Source organism: Podarcis tiliguerta, assembly GCF_965153285.1.
Source record: "Podarcis tiliguerta genome assembly, chromosome: 13".
NCBI classification, from domain to species: domain Eukaryota; kingdom Metazoa; phylum Chordata; class Lepidosauria; order Squamata; family Lacertidae; genus Podarcis; species Podarcis tiliguerta.
The window spans coordinates 28,584,054-28,596,948 of record NC_139546.1 but is presented as its reverse complement, the minus strand read 5'-3'; the positions used below and the strand labels follow the sequence as shown (position 1 = coordinate 28,596,948).

The 12,895-nt window shown below is 42.0% G+C and overlaps 3 protein-coding genes across 3 annotated transcripts in view; all 3 read right to left on the bottom strand.

Annotated features, from left to right (window-relative positions):
- Positions 1-12,895, bottom strand: part of LOC310662094 (vomeronasal type-2 receptor 26-like) — a gene marked incomplete at both ends in the record, with an annotated part of 371,804 nt that overhangs the window by 47,383 nt on the left and 311,526 nt on the right. The window lies entirely within an intron of this gene.
- LOC310663411 (olfactory receptor 5V1-like) lies at positions 131-1,060 on the bottom strand (the record flags this gene model as incomplete). Its single annotated transcript, XM_083411230.1, has 1 exon — positions 131-1,060. One exon carries the CDS (start codon positions 1,058-1,060, stop codon positions 131-133), a length of 930 nt encoding a protein of 309 aa, XP_083267356.1.
- LOC310663388 (olfactory receptor 6B1-like) lies at positions 7,252-8,258 on the bottom strand (the record flags this gene model as incomplete). Its single annotated transcript, XM_083411207.1, has 1 exon — positions 7,252-8,258. One exon carries the CDS (start codon positions 8,256-8,258, stop codon positions 7,320-7,322), a length of 939 nt encoding a protein of 312 aa, XP_083267333.1. The 3' UTR covers positions 7,252-7,319.

Genomic DNA, 12,895 nt, shown 5'->3' with positions numbered 1-12,895 from the left:
TTAGCTCCAAGGCAATGAGAGATTTACATTAAGAGTGATGGTGTGGCACTATGTAGAATACCCCTAGTATTTCTGATATCAGGCTAGAAGAAATCTGTTCTAATTCTTCAATTCTGAGTTGAGGATTACCTTAGTTTCTGTCTAGCCTCACAAACTTCTTGAATGCCTCTTTGACCTCCTTGTTCCTTAGACTATAGATAAGGGGGTTGAGAATAGGGGTGATCACTGTGTACAATACTGCTACAATTTTGTCCATGTCAAGGTACATGGATGGAGGTCTAACATAAGTGTAAATAACTGAACTGTAGAAAAGTGTCACCACCATCAAATGAGAGGAGCATGTGGAGAAAGCCTTTTTCTTCCCTTGCACTGATTGGATCTTCAGGATAGAGGAAACAATGTAGATGTAAGAGACTAGAGTCATCAGAAAGCAACCAAAGCCCAAAAAGAGGTCTGTCACCAACATTAGATACTGGTTGAAGGTTGTGTCTGTGCAGGAGAGCTGAAGCAGTGGTGGTAGCTCGCAAAAGAAGTGGTTGATAGTACTGGGTCCACAGAAGGACAAGCGGAGGACAGAGAGAACATGAACATTGGCAAGTAGGATACCAAGCACCCATGTCCCAATCACTAAGTAACTGCAGACTTTCTGGCTCATGATGATGGTGTAGCGCAAAGGTTGGCAGATGGCTACATAGCGGTCAAAAGCCATCACAGCCAACAACAGCAGTTCAGTGGCCAGGAAGATGACAAAGAAATAAGCCTGTGTTAAGCAGCATTGGAAGGAGATGGTCTTTTTCTCATCCATTAAATTCAACAGCATCTGGGGAATGATTGCAGTGATGGTGCAAATGTCCAGGAGGGAGAGGTTGACCAGGAAAAAGTACATAGGAGTGTGAAGTGTGTGACAGACCCTGATCAATGTGATGATAGAAATGTTGCCCACCAGAGCTCCTGCATAGGCAGATACAAAGACCACAAAGAGGGGAAATTGTGCTTGAGAGAAGCCAGAGAAGCCCAGTAAGATGAATTCTGTCACAGAAGTTTGATTGTTACCTTCCATTCCTGCATATCCTTTGGATCATACTGAGAGAATTAATTTTAACTGGAAAGGTTTGACAATCAGAATTTGTTTCTTTTTAAGAAAGAAGAGCACCTGGCAATGTTAGAAGTCTTCTCCTCTGAGGTACTGCAAAGAAGGAAGACCGTTAAGCTGATTCAACTACAGTTCATTCCTGTACACCTCTACTAAGAAATTAACCTCCACTGAGTTCAACTGGAAAAATCCCACAGCTGAGCATATATAGGATCGTAGCCTTGGACATTCATCAAGCCTCTGGAAGGAGCATGCAATACCATAGCTCCTCAGCCAATTAGTTTGGAGTAAATGATCACAAACAAGAGTTTCAAAGAACTGCAAAGCAAATAATTATTAGATTAAGTGTGGTGTAGAATTCGAGTGGCATCATGCGATTCACAATTTATGATTACCGTTATGTATTTTGTGAGTCATTCATCTCCATTTCCTCCTTCTTAGTAGGTAAAGAAAATGGAGGGGAGGGTACCTCATGCAAGTATTGATTACTTTGGCTGTTTACTTTTATTCCTGTCTCCTTGATCCACTACGGTATTGCGTTAAAGGAATCCAGGGCCTGGATCCTGTCCGAAGTCCGCTTGAGGAGCTAGGGCTTTGTAAGGTTTACCCTTATTGATTTCCTGCAAAGGGGGCAGGAGTCTGATATAGTCTAAGCCAATGCCTAAGCCAATATCGCTCACATTTCTGTAATTCAATAAAGTTGTGGCCTAAAATTTTGCCAATAACCTTAAACTAAAATTCTGTGTCCGTATTGCTACACAATAACCAAGCCTCAGAAATATACCATTGCACCATTGCATCTGTGGCTTGGTCTCTCTTTATCCAAAGTTAGTTCTACTCAGAACAGACGCAATGAAATTAATGGACACATCTAATTTAGATTCATTTATTTCAGTGAGTCTAGTCTACACTGTAAATTGCTTTAACATTTTTTTTAATCTTTTCAAAAAAAAATTAGATTTCTTTTAGTGTAAGTGGTAGAAATATACTATGTATGCATCATGCAAATACCTGACTGCATTGTCAATATTAATTCATATCCCCCACTTACTTCAGTTGCAGTCATGGTTTCCACTTGATGTCTACCCCAGTGTTGTTTATGATGCACTTACATGGCGGTGCTGCAGAGTTTCTTAATGATCTTGTTGAGTTTATTTCAAAGTCGGTGCACTTAGAACAAGCACCCCCACAAAAAAGCACCAAAAATTTATTTTTGGTTCACCACTCCTGATATGAAAAAGCAGCAGTCTGTTATTACTTGGCCTTTAATATATCCTCAAATCCTATTCACAAACATGGGCTGGACCAGTTTGACTGCACACATGGGTAAAAGGAAATGCACAAATCATTAATCCAAGTGTGTTTTCTAACTATGTAATCATTACATCCCTTCCAAAACATCACAGATGAAAACAGGAATGCTCTTGGGTACTAATAATGTGTCTCCCTTGAGATGACTGCCTGCATCCATCCTATCTGGCTACATATGGGTTGAGGGGAGTGCTCCTCAGCAATAACCAACAGAGCTCCTAAACTCTTGATATGTGACCAGGATAAGTCTTAATGGCTTGGGCACTCATTGTGAGCAATTGGCTACTTCCTGGGTCCTAATCTGCATTGACACTATAGTAGATGCAAATGTTAAAGTCCCCTCCTCATATGAACCCACAAATTTTGGCTCTTGCATACTTCTGCATCTGAAGGCCATCCCTCTATCATTTATGTACACATTCTATGCCCCAATCAATATGTGTAGTGGTTTGGGAGGTCCTGCATTTGTGCCATACTCTCAGGAAAGAGAAATTGTGAAGAGGACTGGCAAAGTAATTTCTTCCTGTGACGATTTTGCCAGGGCCAGGCTCCATACTCTTAAATGGAGAACATGATTGTTCGAGACACTATTATCACAGCAGAAATCACATAGTGTGGAAAACGGCAATATGTACTTTCATGTCATATAACTGATGTTGTTGTTGTTTAGTCGATTAGTCATGTCCGACTCTTTGTGACCCCATGGACCAGAGCACGCCAAGCACTCCTGTCTTCCACTGCCTCCCGCAGTTTGGTCAAACTCATGCTGGTAGCTTCGAGAACACTGTCCAACCATCTCGTTCTCTGTTGTCCCCCTCTCCTTGTGCCCTCCATCTTTCACAACATCAGGGTCTTTTCCATGGAGTCTTCTCTTCTCATGAGGTGGCCAAAGTATTGGAGCCTCAGCTTCAGGATCTGTCCTTCCAGTGAGCACTCAGATCTGATTTCCTTAAGAATGGATAGATTTGAACTTTTTGCAGTCCATGGGACTCTCAAGAGTCTCCTCCAGCACCATAATTCAAAAGCATCAATTCTTCGGCAATCAGCCTTCTTTATGGTCCAGCTCTCACTTCCACACATCACTACTGGGAAAACCATAGCTTTAACTATACGGACCTTTGTTGGCAAGGTAATATCTCTGCTTTTTAAGATGCTGTCTAGGTTAGTCATTGCTTTTCTCCCAAGAAGCAGGCGTCTTTTAATTTCGTGACTGCTGTCACCATCTGCAGTGATCATGGTGCCCAAGAAAGTAAAATCTCTCCCTCCCTCCATTTCTTCCCCTTCTATTTGCCAGGAGGTGATGGGCCCAGTGGCCATTATCTTCGGGTTTTTGATGTTGAGCTTCAGACCATATTTTGCGTTCTCCTCTTTCACCTTCATTAAAAGGTTCTTTAATTCCTCCTCACTTTGTGCCACTCCAGTATCCCTGCCAAGAAAACTCCATGGACAGGCATATAACTGATAATTTTGATGATTTTCCATGTGGAATTTAAAGGAAATAGTTTTTTTCTGAAATTCTGAGGTTGTCAATTCCAGTTTCTAAAATCTGCATTCCTTTATGTCAAAACTTACTGTCCTGTAATATTCTGGTATAGGTTTTCTTTTTTCTTTTTCCTTTTCTTTTCCTGCATGTTAATAGCATAAAAGAATCACTAGGAGAATATTGACCATTCTACCCAGGCCCATTCATAGTAAAACCAGAAGGAACAAATCAGTGGTGGACTTTGGTTTTTAGATTTTCAGTGGCACTCTGTGTAAGGCCAAAATTTTGCCTTCTATTCTGCTCAATTTGTGATGTTATAATTTCAAAGAACTACAGTACCCTCTAGTGTCGGTGCCCAATGCAGTGGAACCAGTTGCACCCCCTCATATCTGCCTCTGAACAAGCTGTGAATGAACACAGAGGCCCAGATGTTGGAGTAAGATAAGCCCCAGCTACTCTTCCTCCCTTTCTGTTTGGTCTTCAAAAAAGAAAAAGAAAAAGGTCATATCTGCTATCCTTTATTTAGAGCACAATTTCATCTTGCTTGTTTCCCCTACTCTGTGCATTCTTATAGAGACCACTATTCATTTATACATCTCAGAATTTCTTAGGGTTTTTTTTTAGAATTCCCACACAACAGTAGTGCTAAATATTTTTCTTTATCTTTCATGTTTTAGTTCAATGTTATACATTGCTTGCAAACGAAGAATTAAAAGTTTTGATATCCACTCTCTGTCCAACATTTTCTCCCTTAATGTATTTCTCATTGATGTTTGGTCACATATTTTTAATAAGGGTCAAGCTGGGCCATATATATTAGCAGTTTCATTAATGCTCACTTTCTTGCTTTCCTTGTGTGTTTGGTATCTTACTTTTTTTGTATTTCAGCACGCTACAAATTCAGTCTCCTACAGGGATATATTAACAGCTTGCTTCTAATTGTTGAACAAAGAAAGCTCTGCAAATTCTGTGGATACACTAAGGCCTTATTATTCTAACTTGACTCCTCTGAACCCCTGGGTATTCTGTGGTTAACTCTTTTGTGTTTTCTTTATTATTAATCCTAACTTTGTCAATTGATACTCCCTCCAGTTACTATTTTAGACTTAAGCATCAACTCGATATGTGTCCTGTATACATAATCAAAGCCTGTAATTGAATTATATTGAAAATCAACTTTGTCCTTTTCATAAACTATTAAAGCTTCACTTTTGGGACCAGAGAGCAATTTGGTCATTTCAGTGTCTTTCACTTGGAACTTGAAAGCAAAATCACTGGGGCCAAGAATTCTTTAGGGATTAAGTTAGATATTTGGGCTTGATGGTTCAGAAGAACAAGTCATGTAAGTCAATACAGTAGAATAATGCTAAAAAGGCAGAAGAAAAAAATCACATCTCACCCTACTCACACTTTACATGCATATAGCTACTTTTGCTAAAAGGGAAAAAGGTGCTTTGTCTGTATTAATTTTATATTATATTATTTTCTCTCCCAACCCCCCACCCCATTCTGTACAGGTAGACAAAGCTGCTTGAAAAAAGATAGCAACATTGACAATGCCAGTGCAAAACAAAGAGTATTTATAAAGTGACAATCACAAAACACAAATCATGGACAATTAAAAGAGAACCATATCTTGTTACATCTCAAACACCATCAGAAATAAAACGATATTTAGATGATCCTTAAGCTAATAGAGAAGAAGCAAGATGTTTCATAGCTTGCCATTCAAATGGCACAGTGTGTGTGTGTGTGTGTGTGTGCGCGCGCGCGCGCTCTGTGTCATTTGATTGATTATGTGGGACAGGGCTTGCCTGTCCCCCTCAATACTTTAGTCAAGTTGGCACCCCTGCTACTGAGAAATTATTTGTGTGTTTCATCATCCCCTGCACCTCAGAGATGAGGGAACACAGATCAGGGCCTTAATTGTTGACCATAATAGTTGACCTAAACCTATTGGTAGGTCCACAGAGAAACTGGTGGCCCATGACATCTTAGGTTCCATATAAGTTATGAAGGACTAGAGAACATCAGGCCTGGGGGGACTTCCCACAGGTCCAAGTCCCTTACATGCATGCTTTTTCTGGCTGCAATGTGCCCTTAAACTGTGATATAACTTCTTGCTCACCTAGAAGGAGCAAGGAGATTTGTGGTGCGTGTGCAAACCTTTGGCATTTGCGTGGCTGGAATGTAGGCTGCAATACAAAGAGTCATAGCCATTCCCCTGTCCATTTTTGCAGCTAGTTCTGACCAGTGTACAGCCATACAATAACGAGCTTTATTAGAGTTCAATGATGCATTCCAGCTGGACAAAAACACTCAATGGGGGTGCAAACCAGGGCTTGTGCCCACCTTCAAAGCTGACCCATATAGACTATAGTAAAGTTAAGGATCTGGTCCACCAGGCAGACCCAGTTACCAACCTCTGGGAAGCAGCAGGCAAATGATCACACTGCACTATGCAGGATGAGCACCTCCCTGTTCAGGGGAGATGTTAATTCTGTGCTCCTTTGCTAGCAGCTTCTCTCCTGGGACACCACTTACAAAGGAGCACCCTGAATCATGCAACATTAATATCTCCTTTGAGGGCAGCACTGAACTTTCATGGAGCACCAGGCTTTGAAGGGCAGGCCTCGGGCAGGAAGAAGAGTCAGGCATCAGATGGGAAAACTCAATGGAAAGGCTGAGATCTCCCATTACCTCTGACTGCAAGCTCTTTCTTTCCCCAGAAGATGCAACCAGAGGTCATGGTTTTCCCTCCTGATGCCTGACTCTCTTTCCTACCTGGTGCCTTACCCCATGACAAGGCCTCACCCCTGAGGCCTCACCTTCTGTATATGCCCAATTTGGCTCAGGACTCAGGGCTGCCATATGTCTTCTTTTTCCAGAACACATCCTGTTTTTCATGGGTTTGTAAAATGAGAGTCGTCATAGCGATTCATAGATAAAAGTAGAAGTTGACAAATGTGTCCTCTTTTTCTCTCTTCATAATATGGCAACGCTAATAGATGACTTTAGACAAGCCAATATTTTTGCAAACTGCTTTTTATCTGTAGTGTGGGGTTACACAAGAGAGTTACTGAATCAACTCTTTCTGGTGATCTCTATAAAAATTATAAAACAACTAGACATGGTTTGTTTTTTCTATTTATTTTCTCTGAACAACAAGAAATGGGGATTACCAAGATAGTAAATGTAAAATCCTGGAGGCCTTCTTCTGGCCATAATAACTAGCTCCTTCCAACATCATTCTTACCATAATGGTAGTCATATAATAAGGAGAAAAGGAATGGCCAGGTTATTGGGCTGGGTTGCTTTTCACTTACTTCCCATCCCACTGGCAGAGACTCCTGACCTTGGACAATGGAATTCTTCAGACTTATATCTTCTTGGTTTAGAGAATCCCACCTATCTTGATTTGGAAGGGCAGCATTATTCTGAGCCGAGCCAGCATTTTCTTCCCACATTTTTCTTCAATGTCTCTTTTACTTCTTTATTTCTCAGACAATAGATGAGAGGGTTGAGAGCTGGCGTGACCACAGCATAGAAAATGGACACTATTTTGTTGAGATTAAAGGGATGAATTTTTCTAGGTCGAGCGTACATGAAGACTGTTGTTGAAAAAAAGATGATGACCACAGTGAGGTGTGAAGCACAAGTTGAGAAGGCTTTTTTCTTCCCTTGGGTTGTGGGGATTCGGAAGATTGAATTGATGATAAAAAGGTAGGACAGAATGGTAACAGACAATGGGATTAGGAGGATGACCAAAGCTAAAATGAAATCGACCAACTCAGCCACTGACATGTCAGTGCAGGAGAGGTTGAGTACAGGGGAGATGTCACAAAAAAAGTGATTAATGACCCCAGGCCCACAAAAACTCAATCTAGAGATGAAGGTGACCTTGACCAAGGAGATGGAAAAACCACACACCCAGGAGAACACACCCAGTTGGAAACATAATCTATGGGTCATGATAACTGGATAACGAAGTGGGTTGCATATGGCTACATAGCGATCATATGCCATGACTGCTAGGAGGACACACTCAGTGCACATAAGGGAGATAAAGAAGTAGAGTTGTGCCATGCAACTCTCGAAGGAGATTACTTTGGTCTGTGACCAGAAGTCTAACAGCAATTTTGGAAGTGTGACAGTGATATACCAGATTTCTAAGAAAGACAAGATTCCCAGGAAGAAATACATGGGCTTGTGAAGGTTCCGGTTACCTTTTACTACAGAGATAATAATGAGGTTCTCCGTGACTGTTAGTATATAAGTGATGAGGAAGACCACAAAAAGAAAACTCTGGATCTCCAGCTCAGCAGGAAACCCCAGGAGGATGAATTCAGAAATGATAGTTTGGTTCTTCATCTCCAAATATATCTGTAATAATGCAAACCTAAAGAAAAAAATGCCAAATCATGATATTTAGTAAAGTAAAATATACAATTTTAGTAGTAGTAGTAGCCACATAGGGCACATTACAGCCAACTTTTAAGCATTTTGAATTCTCACTGATTTCATTAACAGAGCAATCCTAAGTGGGACCAGGGAGGAGTGGAATGGCAGATTCACCACTGGATCCCAAGCCTTGCCAGCTTACCTAAGAGTGATGGAATAATTCTTTCTCCAATTAATCTGTGCCAGCTACAGGTCAATGCAATACAGGTCAATGCAGCTGAGGAGCCCAAGGATCAGGTCCCTTAGGGTAACCACCAAGCTTTGGATAAAGCAGATCTAATGTCACCATTGCCCAAGTCTGAAATGTCCAGTACCAGGATTCCCCACTTGCTACCACCAGCAGAGGCTATAGCTATTGGCATCGCAGTGGCCCCTACCACGGTCGAGTTCTCCACCAGCAGTTTCCTGCTCTACTAGAGGAGAGGCACCCCTGAACCACCAAAGTACCCCCTTCAGTCATCAACATTGTGGGCAGAGGAACTGTAGGATTGCTCCCAGAGAAAGAGTTAAGCACAAACATTTCAGTAATAACTTAATACCTAAGCTTCAGCAGTGAAATACCAGCATGCATTATAACAATCACCTTTATTGACATACTAAAGTATATAAGCCAAAGCATAAAATTGGCATCAGTTCAGAAAAGGGCATACAGTGGTACCTCGGGTTACAGACGCTTCAGGTTACAGGTGCTTCACGTTACAGGCTCTGCTAACCCATAAATAGTACCTTGGGTTAAGAACTTTGCTTCAGGATGAAAACAGAAATCGTGCTCCGGCAGCGTGATTGCAGCGAGAGGCCCCATTAGCTAAAGTGGTACCTCAAGTTAAGAACAGTTTCAGGTTAAGAACAGAACTCCAGAACAAATTAAGTTCTTAACCTGAGATACCACTGTTCTTTGAGGTAAAACTAATAAGAAGGTTAAAAAGTGCCTCTCAAGACTTATAGTTTCGTGACATCTCTCAGAAAAGGTCCTGGAAAGGTCAGGGCAATTTAACCTTCCTTTCAGCATGGAGTTTAAATATTTATCACAGATTTTAAAATGTGTAAAATGTGCAGTAAAAGAAAAACATGTGCAATGGTTTTAACCTGTTTTATATTGCAAGAATAATACCTTTCTGAATATAGAATTTTTGAGAATCTTCTGTGCTAAATTACAGGTGACATGATGTGAAATATTGCAAGGGGGAAAGCTCTGTGTTGGATAGGTATGTATATATACCTGACCAAGCCTGACCAAGCAAAGGTAGAATCCCTAACCCCAACAGAGAGCAAACCTAGGCGGTATGTCTGGAAGTCCTGGGCTATGCAGATGACAAGACCCTCTCTCGGCGTCACTGATGTGGTCCAAAGGAAAGCAGAGCAATACATTTGACACCAGCTTGGCTGCAGGAGTTGCCAGAAGGCAGCAACAAGGTGCCATCCAACTGTCTTAGGCACTCCACTCCAGATTTGTGTAGGGTTTACTCCTTAGCCATTTATTCTCCTGAAGAAATCCCCTTACTTCCCTCTACAGAAGTGTTTCCCAACCTTGGGACTCCAGCTGATTTTGGACTACAGTTCCTATCATCCCTGATAGGTAGCTAAGGATGATGGAAGTTCTAATTCAGGAGCTCCTGTCTGACAACTGCAACTCAATTTGTACAATTTTCCATGAGGAAAAAAATCAGTTGAATGGGGATACGGGAGAGAAAATCAAAGAAATAAGCAATTAAGTTAAATCTGTTTCCTATACTTTAAATTGAAATGAATAAGTCCCATTAATGTTCCCCCAATAAATAAAAAGCACAAAAAGAAACAATTTATCAACAAGACTGATTAGATAAATAAGGCCATTATTGCATTTGGTATTTGTGCGTCATTGAACACACAAGGTCTGATAATTTTCTACTCACATTTGCTTTAAATCGTTCCAGAGTCGAGCACGATAGTTTCATAGGTAGCTATGTTGCTGGCTTCAATTTTTTTTGCTCTGTGAATAAATCTAATAATGCACATGCCTTCATTTTGTCTATGGCCCAATTGTAAAAGTCAGCTTGCTTGTCGTATTCTTTTTTCCAGTGGCTAGATACTGTAGATGTCTTTCCTTTAAATAAAGTCCCCTTGCTTTCTGAAGACACACCAATGAGTGCATCTACTAATGTGTAATTAGTTAGCAGACAGTCTCTCCAACCTCACACAATTGGCTGGTGTGTGGGTGTAGGTGTGTATAAAGGGGTTACAGGAAACAACAAAGTCTTAAATGAACTTCTGCCTTGGTTTTGCTCTAAAGTATTCCCTTGGTATTAATTTATCCAGTTTAGTCTAATTTAAGTCAGTAATGATGGCTTAAAGGTTAACCCTTGTTCAGAGCATTTAATATTATCAATATAGTGAATATGCTGCACTTCTGTATTTGGCTAAGTGTAGAGTTCTAATTTTCATAATTCTTCATAAATAGTTTAATGGATTTAGATCTATGACTTGAGAGTCTGTACTTACTTTAAAAGCACTTTTAAAGCTCTACCTCTCATTTAAATCAGAACCAGGGAAGGCAGTGAATATCTTATGTGAGTGTCTGGAGGCAGTTGGAGGATGGATGGCAGCTAATGGATTGAGGTTGAATCTTGACAAGACAGAAATATTGTTTCTGGAGGACAGGGTGAGGGCAGGTTTGGGGGATTACCTGGTCCTGAATGGGGTGACTGTGCCCCTAAAGGAGCAGGTGTGAAGCCTGGGAGTCCTTTTGGACTCACAGCTGTCCATGGAGGTGCACGTCAACTGTGTCCAGAGCAGCTGCCTACCAGCTCCATCTGGTACACCAGCTGAGATCTTACCTGTCTGCTCACTGTCTCACCAGAGTGAGACATGCTCTAGATATCTCCTGCTTGGACTACTGCAATGCTCTCTATATGAGGCTACCTTTGAATGTGAATCAAAAACTACAACTAATCCAGAATGCAGCAGCTAGACTGGTGACTGGGAGCAGCTGCCAGGGCCATATAACACTGGTCCTAAAGGATCTACACTGGTTCCCGGTATGTTTCTGAGCACAATTGCAAGTGTTGGTGCTAACCTTTAAAGCCCTAAACGACCTCAGCCCTGTATACCTGTAGGAACATCTCCACCCCATCATTCAGCCCAGACATTGAGTTCCAGCACCAAGGGCTTTCTAGCAGAAAGAAGTAAAGCTACAGGGAACCAGGCAGAAACGTCATATTTGGTGCACAGTCTTGATTCAAAATGGCACCTGACATCCAAACATTGATGAAGGCCGGCACTCCCACCTGGGAACCCCTCATGCTGAGTTGGGAAGTGTTATGTAGATAGGTGGCCAAACCATTACTTCAAAATTGGTGAAGTCATGCCAAAGTGAAGTTTTGGGCCTCCATTTTGATTCAAACTGGCAGCTGACATCCAAACATCATAAAAGATCACTGCCCCTACCTCAGGATTCAAGATAGATATGGAACTTGGGGTATGATTCATATAATATGGTTAAGGACAGTCTGGAAGTTTCCTGGAAGACTTAGTTTTATAATACAGTAGTACCTTTGTTTATGAACTTAATCCGTTCCAGAAGTCTGTTCTTAAACCAAAGCGTTCTTAAACCAAGGCGTGTTTTCCCATAGCAGCGGGGGACTCAATCTACAAATGGAACACACTCAACAGGAAGTGAAACATGTTCTTATTCCAAGGTAAAGTTCACAAACCAAAGCACCTACTTCTGGGTTTGCAACGTTCTTAATCCAAGTTGTTCATAAACTAAGCTGTTCGTAAACTAAGGTACCACTATACTAGATTCAAGGACAGCGTGGAAATTGATTGTGAACACCTACCTAAATCCCATCTAAATAAATACTAAGATGATGACGTGTTCAGAAAGTGGTGGTGGGGGATGAGTGTTCAGACCCCTGGGCCCTCACTTGTGGGGTGCCTCAGGGTTCCGTCCTCTCCCCCATGCTTTTTAACATCTATATGAAGCCGCTGGGAGAGATCATCAGGGGGTTTGGACTGGGTGTCCATCAGTATGCAGATGATACCCAGCTCTACCTCTCTTTCAAATCAGAACCAGTGAAGGCGGTGAAGGTCCTGTGTGAGTGCCTGGAGGCGGTTGGAGGATGGATGGCGGCTAATGGATTGAAGTTGAATCCTGACAAGACAGAAGTACTGTTTTTGGGGGACAGGGGGCGGGCTGGTGTGGAGGACTCCCTGGTCCTGAATAGGGTAACTGTGCCCCTGAAGGACCAGGTGCGCAGCCTGGGAGTCATTTTGGACTCACAGCTGTCCATGGAGGCGCAGGTCAATTCTGTATCCAGGGCAGCTGTCTACCAACTCCACCTGGTACGCAGGCTGAGACCCTACCTGCCCGCGGACTGTCTCGCCAGAGTGGTGCATGCTCTGGTTATCTCCCGCTTGGACTACTGCAATGTGCTCTATGTGGGGCTACCTTTGAAGGTGACTCAGAAACTACAACTAATCCAGAATGCGGCAGCTAGACTGGTGACTGGGGGCGGCCGCCGAGACCATATAACACCGGTCTTGAAAGACCTACATTGGCTCCCAGTACG